This window comes from Melospiza melodia, chromosome 5 (genome assembly GCF_035770615.1).
Source record: "Melospiza melodia melodia isolate bMelMel2 chromosome 5, bMelMel2.pri, whole genome shotgun sequence".
Lineage (NCBI taxonomy): Eukaryota > Metazoa > Chordata > Aves > Passeriformes > Passerellidae > Melospiza > Melospiza melodia.
In genome coordinates, this window is record NC_086198.1 from 85,861,461 (window position 1) to 85,881,694 (window position 20,234).

Consider the following 20,234-nt stretch of genomic DNA (forward strand, 5'->3'; position numbering starts at 1 on the left):
GATTTCTGCCGCTTGTACTTGATGGCCTGCTCTGGTCCAGAAGGTAAGAATAAGTCACTAAAAGCTGGGCTGTTTTTATTTCATTTCTTGAGACTGACTCATACTCTCCAATTCCTTATCCTTAGGGAAGATACAAGGAAATTATGTAATTCTTTTTTTGGCTTATTTTCATGCTTTGGACTTTTTTCTTTTGGTATAATTTGTACTGGGCCTGTTTTTTAATTAATCTGTATGGATTGTGCCAAAGTAAAAGCCTGAGCTTACTCTGCATTCTCACTTGGTTGAGGGTAGGAAGTATTGACCTACATGATAAACCAGATGATCCATTAATAATTACTAGGGATTTCTGCAAGCCTTCTTCTGGGGATGAAATTTTAAAAGGATAACCAAACTGAAATTTTAAAAGTGTGCTAAACTTTAAAAAAAACCCTCTGTTTCAGAGATGCAGTTGTAATAATTTCTACAGCTCTTGCTGTAAACCTGGGGTGGAAGGGGAGATAATTTACATTTTTGTGTTTCATTAAAAGAAGAAAATCAGAAACAACTTGAAGATTAAACTCCTGGTGTTCATCACCAAACTGAACTGAGACCTTATCTCTAAACATTCTTGTGGAGAGCCTCCAGTTAAGATTAAAAACCAGATCTCAAGCTATCTGTAGACCATCACAAAAGTTTGGTTTTGCAAAACTGAAGTGGAAAACTTTACTAAAGTATCTTCTTATGAGAAGATACAACCTTGTGCTGTTCTAGGACTACAAAGGAAGACAACATGCCCAGAGGCAGAGGATGTCCAGAAGGATTGTGTTCAGGATGTCCAGAAGGATGTCCAGAACACAAACAGAAGGTTTGTGTTCTCCCAGACTCAGAAAGGAGCTGAGCATGGCTGTGGCTGAAAGCTTCCTAAACGAGAATGATATCTCAAGGCATGAGTGAAAAAGACATTCTAGAAGCTGGTTTTAATTAGGGAGTGACATACCAGGAGTTTGGAGCCACAGCTGACTGACAGCTCCCCAGGAAGCAGCATCTTCCAACTCCCTGGGCAAACTCAGCCTGGGGACAGGGAAAGTACAGTTTGGGACACTACCCTCAAAATATAATTGGCAAGAATATGGATCAAACTGCACATTGCATGAAAGTGGGTAGCAGCCTTTTACAAGGACAAATCTTTCCTGCTCCTGAGCTCACACCAAACAAAGCCCTTTGGAGAGCCCCAGCATTGCTGCATCAGAGTTGGTCTGTCTGGTCTTTACAGCAGTAACCTGCAAATTGACAGACACACCTCTGCATACGAGCAAATGCACAATCACAGGTGGCTAAAGAGCCCCCAGGTCAGAATAAGGAGGCTCCTGGTGAGCTCAGGCATACTGGTGGCAGTACAGCACATTTGCTTGAATTTGCTGCAGTGTCTCATTTCAGGTGCCACCATTCCCTCGGGCAGGTAGCAAAGCAGCTTCAAAGGCAGACCGTGGGTATAATCTGTGGTGTGAACATGGGTGCACTCTATTAAGCTTAAACAGACGCTGAGATGAAGCTCTAATAGCACATACAAAGAACTTTAGGACATAACTGCTATTTTAAATAACCAAATCCCTTTATGGATCAGACCCCAGTGGAAGAAATTCAAGAGCATTAGCACAAAATCACTGGAGTACGCTACTGTAGGAATTCTCCTTTTTTTGCAATCAAATGCTTTTTAGCACTCACTTTACATTCCTTTCTATTGATTCTGGAAATATGCATTCACTTAAAATGTGCCTGATCATTTGTTGAGAACAAATGCAAAAAACAGATATGCAAGAATTAACTGGAATTAGATTTTGTACTTACACCAGCAGCTGCAGAAGAACCTTGTCTGAGCTCTAGCAATCCAGCCAAGGAACTGAAATTACACAGATGAATGTGAGTAATGAAAATTAAAACATTTAGTGCAAACATTTAGCCAGCAATAAATGGAATTCAGCAGCCTTTTAAGAGCAAAATAATGATTCACTCAAATAAATAAACTGGAAATCAGATAGGTAAACTGTTAAGTATTGAACTTTTATTTTGCTCTTTGAAACATTAACAATCCTTTGCTGTGGTGAGAAACTGCATAGTAATGAATTGACAAAAGCTGAATTCACTGACAAAGTCAAAATTAGCATGCACAAGTTCTGAGTTCTAATTTCATCATCAATACCTTAATGTGCTATATGATATCAAGCACATTGCTTTAAGACTACATGATTTTGGACTTTCTTCACTCTTTATGTATTCTCATGAAACCCTATGTAGTGCAGGGTCTTCTTTGATCATAGAAAATTAGTCTGTTTTCCTGATTTGGCAAACCCATCGCTTTCTCTTTTTCAGAGAATTGAATCTAGGAGACTGGTTTTTCATAATTTTTATGTGAAAGCCACAATTTTTAATCACTTGATAAAATAAAATCTACTCTTCTGAGTTGCATGTAAAGCACACATGTAAGGATTTCTCTGCTTACATAATGATTCAGTGCAGCTTGCCTTCTCTTTGCATCATAAACACACAGAACTTACCAGAGGTTGCTGGTCAGAAAAGTATACAAATACACATTTGAGTTTTATCATGCAAAATTGCTTGGTTTGCACACGAGAGAAAAATATGCAGTGCCTTCCCAAAGGCACAAAAATACAAATGATTGCCTATATATTTACCATTTTGGTTCAGAGCAGCAATGCAGTTTTGCAACAAATCCCAGCCCCTGACTGTTCCCATTTGCTGCGTGCTGGCTCAGCTCCCAGAGCAGTTTTGGTGCACAGAAGCCCTGAATTCCCTTTGCAGGGAACTAACCAGAAGCTCTGCTCAGTGCACATGAAGTGCACTCCAGAGAGGATGTCATGAGTCCAAACCAAGCAGTGGCCTTTGGGCAGCTTTTGGGCAGCCTGCATGGGGAGAAGGGCCAATCCAATGGATCAAGTTAAAGGTAGCCTGAAGTTCAAATCCCTGTAATGTTTATAACAAACACACTGATTCTCAGCACTAACTACTTCAATATGGTGATCTGTTTCTGTTATGATGAGTTACTCATTAATGTAATCAGAACCAGTCCATGAGACAAACATAAAAGGGAAAAAATTTCAAAAAGTATTAGATAGGTTTTTGCCCAGTATTTTGAGAGTTATCTCTATGTGTTTATTTATCATGCTGGTGGTTGCTCTACTCTTGCTAGTATCTCCTCCTATGACATAAAAAATACAGCAAAGATTTTAGAGATGAAGCAAGATACTTGTACTTTAATTTAGATGAAAAAAATTCTGAAATGGTAAATTTGAAAATACAGTACCAATTTTGATCTACTATACATGAACTGAACAAATGAAATAAAAAAAGAAAACATCTCATTCTTAACCTACTACACAATGGGTGATTCCTGATCAGACAGACATGATGGTGTCTCATTTTGCAACTACTTAATTATCTGTAGGTTCTTTCAAAATTATAACACCCAAGAACTCATTAATAAAAATATCACAAAAAATCAGTTCTACACTGTCTACTACTCCTACAGAGAAAGACAAATTGATCACTGATCTAAATACTGTGGATTGTGTAGAGGCCATGGCTCATGCTCAAATTAAGTTTGCTTTGGAGAAACAGATTTTTTTTTTTAACCTAAGCAGTTTCTACTTCACAGGAATTATTACTCATGACTGAAAATAAGAGCTAAGAGAGCAAATGGAAGCATTTTATTTCAAACCCCTAAGATAAATGAGAATTTTAAGAAGGCTTTATTAATTGCAAAACTCTTGTCACCAGGACAGAAGTCTTCCTTTGCTTAAAAAGATAAGCTCATGTACGATGATGACAGTGCAGTGCTCAAAGGCAAATGCATATAAATTGAGTTTAGTCACTTTCAACTTGGGCAATACAAAATCTACCCCCTTTCTGGATTCCTGGCTGATATTCCCTATTGAAACTAACAGCAACAGTCCTTTTCTTGTCTCAGTTTTTATGGAGCACTTCTCTGACCTTTCAGAAATTATGAAGAATTCCCAGAAAATCTGTAGATGCCAGTGCTCTCTCCCAAGCACTATTCCTTTTTGCATGTTACTGTACCAAGTTATTCCAAGTAAGAGCAGCTATCTGGAGTGAAAAAGTTGGTGCTGAAGACACTGTGTTCACCCAGTATATGTTTCAGGGGATTTTAATTTGAAGGAGCTCGAGCTGGACCCATGAACTAAAAACTCCCTGAGTCATGTGAGGACATTTGGGAAGTCCCTTCCAGTATAATTGCTTTGTAACTAGCTTTGGTTCTGGCACTCCCAGATCTCCCTTCATCCTGAACAGGCAGCATAAGTGGGAACAGCTGGGACATTAATGTGCCACAGGTATATCCCCTGAGCTGTGGCTACCCCTCTTGGATGTTCTACCTTATGACCAGTCAGACAGAGGAAAAGAAATAAAACCCAGCTATGCTGCTTGGCTCTGAGCTCTTGGTGATACTCTGGTTCCACTCTGCTACACATTCTCATAGCCAGAGCAATGAAGTACAAGGGGAAGAAGAAAGCAAGCCAGCTGCCGTGCTTTATTTTGGGCAGCATTTTGTTTTCTCTCTGGGTTGTTTTGAGCAACAGTAGGGCACCATTCTCCTGACTAACAGGGCTCTTTAAATCTTTCTGCTTCTCTCAGAAACAGAGGATGAGGGTAGGAGCTGTCCCATTCACAATGCCATGTGGACCCCTGTGTGGTATCTTCCAGTCACTCAGTACTTCACAACAGTATTTGTGAAAGTAGGGGACTAAATTAAGCATGCCTGTATCTCAGAGAGGCAATGAAAGCAAACATTAGTAAAGTTTACCTCTTTTTCTCTAGTCTTCCTATCACAACTATACTGCTTGATAAAGCAGTGAAAGGGTGTCAAATATGACAAGGATGATTTATTTTTATTGCCCCTTTTGCAGTGATTAGCATATTTTTCTTTTGATTTTTGTCCTCCTGTCTTCAGTTGCTCCCTCATTCCCATTTAATTCTCCCCCCTTTCTTCCTTTCTCCCCCTTCCTTGTTTTGTTTCCCTCAGGTTCTTTCATTGTCACATTGTGCTCCTTCAAATGCCGCACACATTTTGTCAATGGAGCCTCTGTAGTGGCTGGAAACTGAGAAGACCCTGTGCGGCTGCTTGCCAGGCAGCGGGGGACCAGGGATTTCTCAGTTTCCAGCTGCTTTTGAAGCAGCACTGATTGGTTTCTCTTGCTGCTGCAGAAAAGGCTGGCACACGGGAGTAACAAATTCAGCATGTCCTTCTGGCCTGTTTTCAATAGATCTGCAAGTGCCAGAACAGAGATGGGGAGCAATTTGACACTGTCTGCTCAGCCACCCCTCTCTCTGTTTCCCAAAGCAACAGTCTCTCCCTTTGCCTTTCTACCAATTTTTCCTTAACTTCTGTGATTTCTCTCTCTCTGCCACATCTCTTTCCAGTCCACTACTACAGTTTAGGCAGAGTTTCTGTAGAACCTTAAAGACATTTTTCTCTTGTGCTACTTTTTGCAGCATTTAATTTATTTTTGCAGTATTTAAGCTGAGCAAGCACAGTTCTATTGCTCAGTGAAGTGCTGCTCAATCACTAACACAATGCAATGGCCCAAAATGTGCAAGTAAAAACAGAGTAATAACAGCTGCATTTGTAATCAACATAAGGGACAAGTCAAAAGTTTCCTAAGTTTATTAAGGCAAGACAACCCTTTGAATAGTCCTTTTAGAAGATTTCTATAACAAAAAACAAACAAACAAAAAAAAAACAAAAACAAAACACCACAGACAATGGGAACATATTTAAATATTAAAAGCTTTTTCTCCCTCATGAAGTTTTAAGCCTCTCCAATATGTTTGAGGAACCTCCTACATGATACTTAGGAAATACAACTGCAAAGACTTCTTCAATTAGGCAAATTCAAGGGGCTAAAATACAATCTGTAAGTAGGCAGAGTAAGCAGTGAGAAGGGATGCAGTACAAAAGCAACAAAAGTCCATGTTAACCATATATAGTTAACTGCAGACAGAATTCAGAGAACAGGTAGGAAGAAGAGAGGTCAGTAGATTTGAAAATGAGTTCAAGGAAGGTATGTTAAGAAACAGCATATAAGTGGCCTGGGGGTAAAAATCAGGCCAAGACTCCACCAGGCAGTAAATCCAAAGTTACAACAGTTAATCCCAGATCAAAAATGTCACTGTCCCTTGATGCAACGTATTCAGTTGGCACAGCTGAAGGTGAAAGATTAAATTTGTTCAAAAAGGCCATACCTTCCCTCTGTGCAATCGGAGTTTGATCAAACATCACTTCTTCAACAGTTGTCATTGATGCAGCATAAAGAATGAAGCTGGCAAGAACAGCCATGATGTGCACATATTCTGTGTGCTGTGTGACTCAACATGCTGTGCCTGATGTGGGCTGAATTTATGCTGCCCAGAGATGCAGTAATTTGCAGAATTACTCTTCACAAAAACATATCTACAACCTCAGAGATAAAAGATAATGTTAATGAAATAAAAGAGTCAATATTAAAAGTTAAAATATTATTCTGGTCTAGATTTTCCCAACAGCTCATCTCCCACTTAAGTATCCAAACACAGAAGCTTCCACTCAGCCCCTGGATGCTGCAGGGTTTCAACATTAGACTCCTACGGTTTATGCATAACTGGATACCCACTGGGCTGGACATGGTATAGATTTATTTCATCTAGGCAATTAAGAAAAATAAACTGAAATCTTTTTTTCCTGAAATGATAGACTTACAACATGAAGTTAAGACTATGGTTTATCCAGGGCAGCATTTAAGTATGACACATATGATTGAAAAGGGTGGAATATTCCACCAATGACAGCATGGTTTACAGGTAACATGTCACAGAACAAGAGTACCAACACAGTTGTACTGTTGATTGGTATGCTTGAGTACCGAGGAGTTGATTGTTCATTCTGTAAAAGCTTTATTTCTATCAGAAAACTTATTTTTTTAGTCAGAATGTATCTATTCTTGTGGTTTACATTTGCTAGTGACCACAAGACCTGTAAAGTGCCTCCTGAATACTGAAGCCCCTTATTTATCTGCAGGATACATGAGACCAGTTCTAAATTTCCCAGGCATTATATAAAAAATATCACAGTATCCTAGAATGGTTTGGGTTAAAAGGGACCTTAAAGACCATCTAGTTGTTTTGGGCAGGGGCACCTTCTACTACCACAAGTTCCTCCATGTCTGGACTGTGTCCAGAAGGATGGCTGGGAAACCCAGACTGTTCCCTACACTAATCTAGTCCCTGGCTGGTAGAACAAAGCCTCCAGCAGGGGTACAAGCAGGCACTGAAACAAGATGACTTCCACAATGTAGTGCCTCTCTATGGTGGAGTAGGCATACAGGACAATCACTTACATTTGACTATTAATGGAAATAACTTTCAGTAATTAATTACATCAATTACCTACAGGTTGAAGGCTTTCTGTCCTTTCATTTTATTAATAAATATAATATCCAAAGAGCCACTCTGCCAGCTTCCCATCCTCTGCCTTTTCCTCCCCAAAATTAGAGATACAAAATCATTTACACTTTGTGTACATTTTATTATGTAAATGCATCCAAGCTATACATTGACTGCTCTTGGGCAACTTTTACAGGACCAGATGGTAAACAAAATTATTTCTTTCAGTTCTGGCCCACTGCTGAAAGCCTGCCTAGCTGCAGTGCAAACTTGTGGAGTTCAGCTCTGTGTGGAATGGCTCAGGGCAAGTGTCCTCCAAGTACAGATATGTAACTGAGCTGGTGAGGTTCTCCAAGGAAGCAAGCAAAGGCTGCTGTGCATGCCCTCGCAGGCTCCAGAACCAGCTCTGCGGCTCCGGCAGCTGGGGTGTCCTGGTGCCAGTGAGGCCAGGAAGGTGGAGTCTGGAAGACATGTGTGTGCAGCTACCTGGAGGTCTCCTCTTCCATATCATGTTTCAGGCAAATCATCCAAGAAGGCTGTCAAACAGTACATGGACTGGAGAGGTTTTATGCAAAAATGACGAGTGATGCTTAGTAAAAAAGCAACTGAGGACAGAACCTAACAAAAGTGTGTTTACTTGTGCCAAAACCACTAATTATCAGATGAAATGTCAAAGATTATGTATGTGGTAGTGCTGTGACAGACGCTGTAGCTATGTGAGGCAGGAACTACAGCAGTCCTTCGTGTGCTTTTGCTAGCACAGCATAGTTTCTAGTTATTTGGCAATGAGCCTCACTTGAAAAATGTTCTGGGTGCAGCTCCACCTGCCCTTTTCATAGCTTTCCAGAACTGCTGCCTATTTCTCTCACCCCATGCTGGCACTGCTGCCTGTTTTAACAGTGCTGATGCTGAGACCAAACTAATAAACTCACTAAATGCAGATGCCTCTGCACCGAGCATTCCGTTTTGATGCGGCACCAAAACACTGGATGTAGCTCTGCAGCAAGCTAGCCCAGACCTAAAAGAAAGCCTGGACTTTTTATCTGTATGCCTTAATGTACTGCCAGCTAAGGCACCTCAAGCTCTAGGCCCCAAGGGTGTCACGCCTGTACGTGTACGCTCAGCCAAGGGTGCAGGGCAGTGCTAAGTGAAAGGTTTGCAGCCCGACAGTAACTCCTGATGTGTCACCCCAGTGCTGGTGGAGCAGCCGTTTTTAGCAGGAGAAATGAATTACTCACTAGCTGTTGGGAGGCCGAAGAGATGCTAAAACTGCTCATTTGGTTTCAACATCACAGTGACACAGTTGTACTCATCCGGTTTCCAGGAACTGTTCAGTTTACGTCAGTCAGGGCTCTCCACATCTCGCTCCAGCACATGGCATAAGCCCCAGAAAAAGAGACCTGCATGGACAAGCTGGGGTAAGTGGCAGAGATTATCTTGCTGCTGTTACAGAATAACATATCCAAGTTTTCAATATTTACCATCAAAGCTTTTCCCATGTAACTGTTTTCTACAGAAGACTTTAACAATAGGAAGAGGGGAAGCACAGAGACTCAGGCACCCTTTCAGCAATGCTGCGTCAATTACAAATACAATGATCACTAGGCCTGGGCTTATTGGTGACAGTTTTTCTTCCCTTCAATTTGTGTTACGGCCTGAAATCACAAAGCTGTGATCCCCGAGAACCTCCTTTGTAATGCATATCAACTTTCGTTGTGCCCCTTTGTTCCCAATGTGATGGAGCATTGTGGTGCCTGTGTCCAGGGAGCAGGTTTGCTTTATTGTTCTTGTAAATATGTACTGCTGGGCGCAGCTCCGTGGAAGGCATTGAGTTTGTGCATGACTGACGCCGACCCGGACAACTGCTCTGACCCCCAGCAGATGGTGGTGCAGGGACTGCAATGATCTGGAAGTAATAGCATGTGCCATTTCTTTTTGTTTGGAACAGACAGCCAGACCCTGCATTTCCCTCCCCTGCGCAGCAACAGCTGTATATACAGTAGGGACTGGCGCACCCCTAACTGTCACTCCAGCCCTCCTCCTCCGACAGTAATCACAAAACCTTGGGCCCTGACACTGCATGGAGCTTAAACACTATATGAACACCACATGGCTCTTTCCAATGTTAATAAAATTGTGAGCACTGGGGCATAGATCAATTGCTTTCGTAGAGAAAAGTGAGCAATATTAAATATACCTACCATCCCTGAAATTAGACTTTGCAGTGATGGACTTGCTGGATTTTTACCTCTGCACAGAAAAAGACAGGGTACAGGAGTCAGTATTAACTAATAATTTTAACTTTTAGACTACAAATAGCCTGTCTGCAGCCTAAATAAATTTTACTTGTCATTTGTATTTATCAGAGACTAAAATAAGTGTTTGTTTTGAAAGGAAGGTATAAAACGGGTGAAAGCCCACAAGTGATGTTTTCTCCAAGGCCATGGGAGATTTACTGCTTTGAAATGATATCAGAGCAGTTTTAATTTGATTCTGTAAGAGGCCAGATTTTTTATAACTCGCTGTACATGAGGCAGCTCATCAGAGGTCAGAAATGACAAATTATAGCATGATGGAGTTAATAATCACCCATTCTATGTCTGGCCTGTGCTACCAGTCCCCATAAAATTGTCCTGACAGTCCAGAAGGGAAGTTCCCTGGGATGGATGGAGCAACTGCTCCATGCTCCTCCCCTCTCAGCCCTAGCAGAGATGGCTCTCAAAGAAAGGGCTGAAAACCAGGTGCACTCTAAACATTGTATTTCTGGCTGCTATAATGCTTCTGGGAGGCTTTCAGCTGGCAGGTCAAAAACCAGCAGACTTGCAGCACTCAAAATGAGGAACAAAGGTAGGGTAGGAGTAATAGCAAGGAAATCCTTTAGACTTTTTCCCCACTTTATACTGGCATAAACATCTTTTGAGGATTTTATACACAAGACCCCCAAGCTATAAGCCCATGTTCTAACTGTGAGACCATTCCTCTGAAAGAGGAAATGTTGTTTAATTCAGTGCTATCTCCCTATTTAAATGCAGAATGAGGAGACCGGTTCTGGGTTTGCCTCTCTGAATATCCCCACATTACTGAAATATTCCTGGGGGAACCAGAGTCTCCCAGGGCACAGCATCACAACACTGCTATCAGGTTACACAGCCTCTCTTGCTGGGCTGGTAGCTGAGATGTCTCATTATCTTTAATTTAAATATTTCGTCCTAGGCTTGAGAAACGACCTTGTAAAGTTTGCTGAGACCAGCTTAATTCTTGACAAGCCCCCATCTTTTGAAGAAAAAGCAATGTTAGGAAATCCCTGCTCCCAGTGTAAAACCACCTTGGGTTGACCACACATCAGGGTTGGGTGAAGAGAAAAATCTTTGAATTTCTCTTTGTATGACATTTAATGAAAATTATTGTTCAGTCTGAATTCCTTCCAGACTTTCCTCATCTTGATTCTAGCAGCACTACCTCAAACAACAAACACTTGAACAGAAGTAGGTTTACTTTCTTGACTAATCCCATTAGCTTTAATGAGACTAATCACACTAGTCAAATTATGCATGTGCTTAGTTCTTGGCAAGGTCAGTGCCAGTAATGAGGGGAAAAACAAACTGATAATGAAACCGTGAGTAATAAGAATGTCTGGATATCTGCATTTCTAGAAAAGATATGGCTGTCTGGAACATTAAAAATGAAACACCACTTGTTAAGGTTAAAGAAGAGAGAGTGTATCCTGAACCAAGAATGACAGTAAATAAAATGATAGAGAAATTATTTAAGTAATTATCATCCATGACATGTCTTCAGTTACCTCCATAACAATTATAAGATCATCACCTTAGTTGTGGCTTATCTGTTCATGCATTCATTTATTTGAAATTCATCAATATGATATCCAAGCACTAATGAACTTTAGCATTAAAAGGTCATGTGTAATTCTGTAAGAGGAAAAAATTCAAAAGGTGTCAGCCACTCTGGATCTGAGCACTATTCTCAGGCAATTTTTATGGAATTTATTTTCACTAGTTCCAACCAAAGATAGTCTGTCTCTTTTCAGGAGGATTATGGAAAATGGTCTATGGAACCGCAAAATGAGAGCAGAATGAAAGCTAGACTAAGTCCACAACAACTAGAACTTTTGTAACCCAAATAGAAATCAACATGGCAGTATTACAAGTTAAATATTTTTTAGGATTACATGTTCTTTGGTGATGCCTTTAGACTATCTTCTGTTTCAAGACTGTTTAACTTCCTAAATAATTTAAATAAACAGCCCCCAAATAAGTATTGTCTTTATAGACCACAGCCATGGACAGTCTGTAAGCTACTAAACACAAAATCAGTTTAACTTCTCTATGTAGGACAAGAATGAGGTTTACCTGTCACTGAATTCTCCAGAGAGCATTTATATGGTATCCAGCTTTACACCTGTGAATCAATTAATTTCATAACTCCTCTCTCTATAGAAAGAATTCCTGTGTGCACATATTTGCATGTAGAATTACAGGTTAAGGATTTCTGTCCATATTTCCTCCTCTGACACAGTGTGTGTCACTGGGACAAGGGCTTTCCTAATACATAGTGAAATGGGATGGTTTACAATGGCAAATGGGTTTTTAGTAATAGTTTTATCAAGAGGTCATGTGCAGTTTGTGGCTTTCTTTTATAGTAGGCTGATGAGTTCTTTTTTTGCACCTTGTTATAGTTACTCTGAAATTTCCTTAAGCATTGTTCTGTTACATATTCCCTGTAAGAAAAATGTGTATAATTAAGAGTGTGTAATTCTCTTGTGTTTTGTAGAATCAAATGAGTTTTCATTCTTTGTTTCTTTAAAAACACATTTTACTTACAGATAGGGGTGAAGTCTGTCAGCATATATTTTCTCAAAGAACATAATGAATGGGAGACCAGACTAGCTGAAAAAATCAGCTCTAACTCAGTCACTAAATTACAGACTTGGGGTTGAGTGTAGATGTGAATTGATACACATCAGGAAAACAACAGAACTGCAACAGCACCTCTGATCAAAATGTTTTCCTGCAAAAAACATCTGTATTCACACCAATTCAGAATATTGCAAAATCTATTTCTATTTATATATGAATAAAATCAATAAAACATCTGGAGTCATATAATCTTTAGATCTTCCTTTTATTTTGTTAATTATTTGTGATAATTCACAGTCAAATCAACTAGTTCAATCTTCCTCATTTTCTTGATTTCAAGAGGATGCAAATAACTTCCTTAGGTGTCTTCAGCTCACAGTCAGTCCTACACAGATCAGACAGACTGAAAAGAAGCTGTATCTTCTCCTGTACGTTTTGGAAACATGGAAATTTTTACAGTTTATCCTGCTGTACTCCTTGTAATGAATGACTTTGTAATCCTGCATCCTGTGGTTTAATCTCAGAGCTGTTTTGGTGCGTGCACACATTAGCCATGGCAGAAGGTCAGGGCAGCACAGCACCCAGCTGCTGGCAGCACCAAGGCAGTGCCCAGGGAACCCCTGCTCTGCTGCTGCCTGTGAATGCAGGGGCTGGCACTGCCCTGTCTGTGAATGCTGGGGTGCAGGGGCTGGCACTGCCCTGCCTGTGAATGCTGGGTGCTGGGGCTGGCACTGCCCTGTCTGTGAATGCTGGGTGCAGGGGCTGGCACTGCCCTGCCTGTGAATGCTGGGGTGCAGGGGCTGGCACTGCCCTGCCTGTCAATGCTGGGTGCAGGGGCTGGCACTGCCCTGCCTGTGAATGCAGGGGCTGGCACTGCCCTGCCTGTGAATGATGGGTGCATGGGCTGGCACTGCCCTCACTGTGAATGATGGGTGCAGGGGCTGGCACTGCCCTGCCTGTGAATGCTGGGTACTGGGGCTGGCACTGCCCTGTCTGTGAATGCTGGGTGCTGGGGCTGGCACTGCCCTGCCTGTGAATGCTGGGTGCAGGGGCTGGCACTGCCCTGCCTGTGAATGCTGGGTGCAGGGGCTGGCACTGCCCTCCCTGCCTGTCAATGCTGGGTGCTGGGGCTGGCACTGCCCTGCCTGTGAATGCTGGGTGCTGGGGCTGGCACTGCCCTGTCAATGCTGGGGTGCTGGGGCTGGCACTGCCCTGCCTGTCAGTGCTGGGTGCAGGGGCTGGCACTGCCCTCACTGTGAATGCTGGTGCAGGGGCTGGCACTGCCCTGCCTGTCAATGCTGGGTGCTGGGGCTGGCACTGCCCTGCCTGTGAATGCTGGGTGCTGGGGCCGGCACTGCCCTGCCTGTCAATGCTGGGTGCTGGGGCTGGCACTGCCCTGCCTGTGAATGCTGGGTGCTGGGGCTGGCACTGCCCTGCCTGTGAATGCTGGGTGCAGGGGCTGGCACTGCCCTGCCTGTGAATGCTGGGTGCTGGGGCTGGCACTGCCCTGCCTGTGAATGCTGGGTGCTGGGGCTGGCACTGCCCTGCCTGTGAATGCTGGGTGCAGGGGCTGGCACTGCCCTGTCAATGCTGGGTGCTGGGGCTGGCACTGCCCTGCCTGTCAGTGCTGGTTGCTGGGGCTGGCACTGCCCTCACTGTGAATGCTGGGTGCTGGGGCTGGCACTGCCCTCCCTGCCTGTGAATGCTGGTGCAGGGGCTGGCACTGCCCTGCCTGTCAATGCTGGGGTGCTGGGGCTGGCACTGCCCTGCCTGTCAATGCTGGGTGCTGGGGCTGGCACTGCCCTGCCTGTCAATGCTGGGTGCAGGGGCTGGCAGTACCCGGTGTGTGGCGGGCAGGCTCTGCCAGCCCCCAGGACATTTCAGCCTCCTGGGATGGATGATTCACTGAGGTCTGGTGGTCCCTGCAGGGGCACCCTGAGGGTGAGGCACTGTGCCAGCCAGCACTGCAGAGGGCTGTGTATGGGAGGCAGGGCTCAGGGAATAACTGGTGCCACACTTACCTGGTGGACAGGCATGGTGCACGAGGGCAGGAATGCTGTGTGGGAGAGGAGCACTCTTTGAAGAGCCCAGTAAAACTAAGGAGGGATATAGGGTAGTTTACATGCAAACTGACAAAACATTTCAGCCAATGGAAAATAAATGAAGATACTATTCTAGGGTGGGGTGAGGATCAAATTTTAATACAACTCAAAGTGTCTTAGCTAGGCTATTCTAGAAAACTATTTAAAAATCAGAGGTTATAGGAGTCAGTCATCAAGCTGTTCACACTGTTAACCTATATAACCATATGATGTTATTACTGTTAACCTCATCTTCCCTCCCTCTCTTCCTTTCTAATGTTTCCTATACTCCTTGCTTCTTGTCTTTACATTAAAAGAACACTCTGGGAAGGGACTGTACTTGCTTTCAAGGCAACACCATAGCAAGGGCCAAGCTTGACCGTAGCCTCTGGGGACTCCCACATCAAGGTGTACTTACACCTGAGCCCACACTACGGCACAGATTCAGATTTTTTCTTTGCTCTACCATCCTCTTTCAGACTATGACACACAAGCAAAAACTATTTAACAATGCTCCTGCTGCAGACTGCTAACACTGCTAATTAGCCTATTCTTTCTCATCATCCTTAAGACAATGTTGCACATTCTCTGAGCTGTGTTGAACATCAGCATCCATTTCAAGGAGCAGACACTTCTGACACCGAGCAGGCTGGCTAACAGCTTAAGTGATAACTTTTGTTGGCACCTACACCACAGTTCAGATATAAGAGATGTTCTGTGGGCAGCTGCCTGTTGATTTGCTTTCCTAGACATGCGATTGAACCACACTGTGCATCCTGTGCTTATGAAATCCCAGCAGGGCTGTCTCACAGTACCTACCACTAGAATGTGTGATTTACACCACCTACAAACTGCAACATCTCAAGATAAACCTGCTCCTTATAATGAAGATCCAGTTAACTGTGGTTCTCACTACCTACAATGCTTTTTAAGGTCACTGAGTTTTAAAATAGCTGGGATTTTACAGGACACACTGTGAGATGTTTTTTTTTTTTGTAAGACAGGCTGATTTGAGACGGAGACTCTTGTCCCATTGCCTCTCTCTCATGTGTTTGCGCTAAGCACATAAGAAACTTGGGATTACTTCTACACGAAAGTATAGAAGTAATTTTTGTTTTCTTATCTTTCTCCAAATCAGTGAGGTGGGAAGCAGTTGCCAAATGACAGCCATATTAATTAGCTAGTGCTGTGCCCAAAGGAATGAGCTTAGGGGAAACCCAGAGCCAAGGCTGAGCTGGAGAAAGTTTGGTCTGGACTGGTCAAACAAGCTGTTGAAATCTTTGGCATGGTTATCACAGCTTGCATCTCCTGCTCCCTGCTCATGCCCGCCCTCCTCCTCCAAAGCTGGCCTGCTTGAGCACTGCTGGCCAGCAGCTCCTGGCTGCAGTACCACTGGTGGGACACTCCAGGCCAAAAGACCTCCTCCTCCCCCACACAGAAGGCCTAACAATTCCATGGGCTGATGCTAGGCTCCTTTCTTTCCTCCTCTTTCCACACAAGGCAAGACTGAGAGGAGAATCCTATGGATTCCCAAGATGAAGCTGCTGAGATCCACTGAGCACTGCCAAGTGGCTCTGTCCACATACACACCTGCTGGTGAATCCAAGTTCCAGGTGGTCCTGTCCCCCAGCTGACAGGTGAGAGCAAACTGGATTTCCTTCATCATCAGCCTTCCATTTTCAGAGGTCACCAATGATTCTGAGCACCCAGCTGGAGTCACCTGGCAGGGCATCTGCTTGGAACACGGGTGAGGCCCAACACCTGTGGAAATCACATCCTTCAAAGCTGCCTCCAGCTGTGATTCTCCAAATTGTCTCTGAAGTGACAGGCCTGATTCAGAGCCCTTTTGACAGCCTCAGCTGAGCTTAAATAAAAAAGTCAAACTACTGATTTGCATAGCAAACACAAAAATTTAAATGGTGCAAACCTGGTATTTAAATTTTTCTACCTCAGCTCCGGAAGTGCTTATATTTGTTACAGGCCAGAAGGTGAGGTCTAGTTCCCTGAGGCAGTGGATGCTTTCAGTTTCCAATAAAGTCAGCAGAAATTGTTCACACTCTATGTGAAATACAAACTTTTAGCAGCAAGAAGAAAATTCAATGCATAAACTATATTAAAAAAACCTTTAGGCTTACTATCTTTTCTTCCATCAGCTACTCATATGAGGTTCAAGCTATTGTTTTTGATTTGAATAGTATTCCTGGCCTTTTGAACTGCAGATAATTTATAATTTAAGAAAACAAAATCAATGGTTATTTGTTTTATAATGTACTGCTGTCAGTGATGGAAAGGACTACAATAGTTTCTATGATTATTAATTCTTCAAAATAATATACCTGCTCCAGTATCCAGTTAATCTGGTTATTAATCAAAGTGCCTTAATTATAAATTATTAAAGGAGGCCAGACACTGCAGATTATTGTGTGCTATATTTTTAGATTTTCCAGTTTGATTCAAAACACACTAAAAGAGGGGCCCCATAAAATAACCATCTAGAGACAGTCCATGGCAAACATTCAGAAACTATTCTTAATGGAATGGAGTTAGCATGAGCTGAGATCATTCTTTAGCCTTGGGAGAAAAAAAAAAAAAAAAAGAGAGAGAGATGTTTTTAGGAAGAGATTTCCAAAGGGATTACGAGTTGCTCTTTGCAAACAATACAGAGGATTTCCAGTATGCATTGTGCTTTTGCCGAGAACTGTGCGTACAAGGGAGCCAATCAAAGTCCTCCTGTGTCTAATGAGGAGGGGGAAATCATGATGGGGAAAGTCCCTTAATGACAGGAGACAATAGCTGTTTGTACAGTGACACGTACAGAAAACTGTCACCAAGGAATCTCTCCAAACGTGATTTTACTTATCTGAGACATTATTCACTGAATTAGCATAAGCAGTGAAGTGTGTATGTGGGCGAGAAATCTGAAATCTTATTCATGGGATTACTGAAATGTTATTTTTTCCCCGTAATTTCGAAGACAGCAGAGGTACAGAGCTAACGTAATAAAAAAGATGTGGGCTTTGGAATCTCAGCAATCTTTAAATAAATGTAGCATTTGTCCCCAAGTTAGCCTGACGTGCTATACTAAACACAGAGGAAGCTGAAACAGAAGTCTTGATGTAAAAGGATTAGTTTTCAAATTTGGGTCTCCTAATGGACAAAGAGACCCGCACCCTGAAGGGGTAATGTTGTCAAATGAATCCAAAATTGGGGTCTTCTTTTTGTGCCGTGCCAAAACGCCGGAGCGCACGGCGGCAGCTCGGTGTGGAGACACCGCCTGTGGCCGTGCCCACACGCGGCCGCCTGCGGCCACAGGGCCCGCTCGGCTGCTGGGACCCTGCCAGACTCCCCGGCTTCTGTTTGCTAAACAAACGCATCTTACGCACTTCAGCTGCACATGAAAACAAAATTATGAAACAGGGCTTTTAATGTAAAACCCACTTCTAAAAAAAAATTCTGTTAACAATTCCACGTAAGGAACCCAAGAGGTCTTCCTAAACGCTGTCCCTCCACATCCCGGCCTCCTGCTCTTTTCATTCACGTTTGACACAGTTCCCTCCGCCCTGTCCTGGTTCCTCAGCCCCGATGGCGCCTCAGCCCCGATGGCGCCTCAGCCCCGATGGCGCCTCAGCCCCGATGGCGCCTCAGCCCCGATGGCGCCTCAGCCCCGATGGCGCCTCAGCCCCGATGGCGCCTCAGCCCCGATGGCGCCTCAGCCCCGATGGCGCCTCAGCCCCGATGGCGCCTCAGCCCCGATGGCGCCTCAGCCCCGATGGCGCCTCAGCCCCGATGGCGCCTCAGCCCCGATGGCGCCTCAGCCCCGATGGCGCCTCAGCCCCGATGGCGCCTCAGCCCCGATGGCGCCTCAGCCCCGATGGCGCCTCAGCCCCGATGGCGCCGCCGCGGGGTCTCGGGCCGCGCACGTGCCGGGCCCGCGGGCAGCACGAGGCGGGCGGCCCCACGCACGCTCCCCGCGGGGGTGCGGGGCGGAGGCGGTGCCGGCCGTGGGCGATCCCCGCGCGCCAGCGGCGGCCCCGCCCCGCCCCTCCCTCCGAGCCCCGAATGGCTCCTCCCCCTCTGCCCCTCCTCGCGCCGGCGGGGGCGGGACGCGCGAGCGGGCAGAGGGAATCCCTCGGCTTCCCCTGAGCGCGCTTCGCTCTCGCGAGACTTGCGCCGCTCTCCGCATGCCGGCAGGCGCCGGGCTCTCGCGAGAGCGGCGCGGTTCCCACGCCCGGGCTGTTGTGTCTGAGAGGAGAAGCCCGGGCGCTGAGTGGGCGGGGCGCACCGCCCCCCCCCGCCCCGCGCGTGTCTCGCGGGTCCGCGCACGCGCGCTCCGGGCCGCGGGGAGGGGGGCGCTCTCGCGAGAGTAGGAGTTTTGGCGAGAGTTTGTGGAAGATGGCGCCTGTTGTGACAGGGTGAGTGCGGGGCGTTCGCGGCGCCCGCCGGAGCCGCCGCCGCCCGGGGCTGCCTGGGCGAGGCCGCGCCGCGCCCGCCCGCTCGCTCCTCGGCCGCCGCTCGAGGGCACGGGGGACTGCCCTCCGGACGGCCCGCGGGCGGGCCCTGCGGCGCAAACCTCGTGGGGCTGGGGTCCCGCCGGGTGGGCGCACGGAGGAGGCGCCCCGGGTGCCGGCCCGGCAGCGGCCGCGCTCTCCGGCCGCCCCGCGGCGCGGGAGCCCCGGCGCGTCCGGGCGCTCACTTTGCTTTCCCTCTCTCCGGCACGGACACGCCGGTCGGGACTCCGTGCGGGGTCAGTGCTCATCCCGGCCGCTTCGGAGCGGGTCCCGCTCGGAGGGCTCCCAGGGGAGCGGCGGAGCCCAGCTGGGAGGGGACCTGGGGCTGCCACGGGCTGCTCTCCCTTCTCGGTCGTCCCGCAGTAGGCGGGGGTCCTCCAGGCTCCCCCGGCTGCGGACGGGGAGCGCTCGGACAAAGGCTTTTGCTGCCGTGGCTGGAAGTTGAGCGCGGGCCCCCAGCGCCCCTCGCACGGCGGGCCCGGCCCGGCGCTGTCACTGGCGGCGGGGCGCTCCCGGGCGCGGGCGGCTCTCCGCCCCTGCGAGCAGGACACCCGCTCCGGCAGCCTGCGCCGCCGGGCTTCCCTTCCTCTGCGCACCATTCCCAGCGCTTTGTTGAGTTTTAGCTGCCTTCCTTCAAATGCTGCGGTGCAGGGAAGGGTAGCAGCCTCCCTGCGCCACTAAGCCACGCTGGATCATAATGAATGGTAGTCTCCATCCCTTTCGACCACACTGGGTAATACTTAATCATGGCTAGCCAGCTGCAGCATGTGTCACTGTAATAAGTGACACCCTCTTAGCCACCTACAGCTGATGAATAATAGCAGACCCACTGCTGGTGTACAGTACGCAATCACACCTGCAGTGTCACATTGCACGTTGCCATCCTTGCCACATCTCGATTGCTGCTGCTTGTTTCGAGTGCCGGATCCTTAATTTTGGACTACGTGGAGCAAGTGTGACCTCCCTCTATGTGTTGAGGGAAGAGACAGTCAGGAGAAGAACAGGCTGTTTCTGTACTCCACCTGTTTGTTCCAAATGAAATTTTGTCTTGTTAAAGTACTTCTGGCTCTTTCTAAAACGTGGACCTTATTTTAAGGTTTCACAGTGTGTCTGTGACCTTCTGTCTTCCCTGTGGGATTACATTGTCTACAGCATTGGCTCTGTGGTTAGAGAGCAACAGCCTGCTTGGGGGTGGGGTGGGGTTGGTGGTTGATGCTTTTGTTCTCGTGGAGAAGGTAGCATTATGGTATTTTGTTGTTTTGATTAGCTGCAATAGTGTTTCCAACTCCTCACTCTTGTTTGTGAAAAACTAAATTGAGGCTTTTGCTTGATTTCAG

General features: G+C 45.8%; 1 protein-coding gene and 1 long non-coding RNA gene across 2 annotated transcripts in view; one reads left to right on the forward strand and one right to left on the reverse strand.

The window, feature by feature from the left end:
* Positions 1 to 12,669: 12,669 nt before the first annotated feature.
* LOC134419159 (uncharacterized) lies at positions 12,670 to 16,002 on the reverse strand. Its single transcript, XR_010027986.1, has 3 exons — positions 15,980 to 16,002; positions 14,330 to 14,364; positions 12,670 to 12,734 (listed from the first exon to the last, which is right to left on the reverse strand). It is a non-coding gene; the product is annotated as an uncharacterized LOC134419159 (long non-coding RNA).
* A 2,762-nt stretch (positions 16,003 to 18,764) lies between these two features.
* RBPJ (recombination signal binding protein for immunoglobulin kappa J region) overlaps positions 18,765 to 20,234 on the forward strand; it is a 59,713-nt gene continuing 58,243 nt past the window's right edge. Inside the window, exon 1 of the mRNA XM_063157750.1 lies at positions 18,765 to 18,801. Within this exon, the coding sequence (XP_063013820.1) occupies positions 18,782 to 18,801 (20 nt within the window). The 5' untranslated portion in view covers positions 18,765 to 18,781. The remainder of the gene's footprint in view (positions 18,802 to 20,234) is intronic.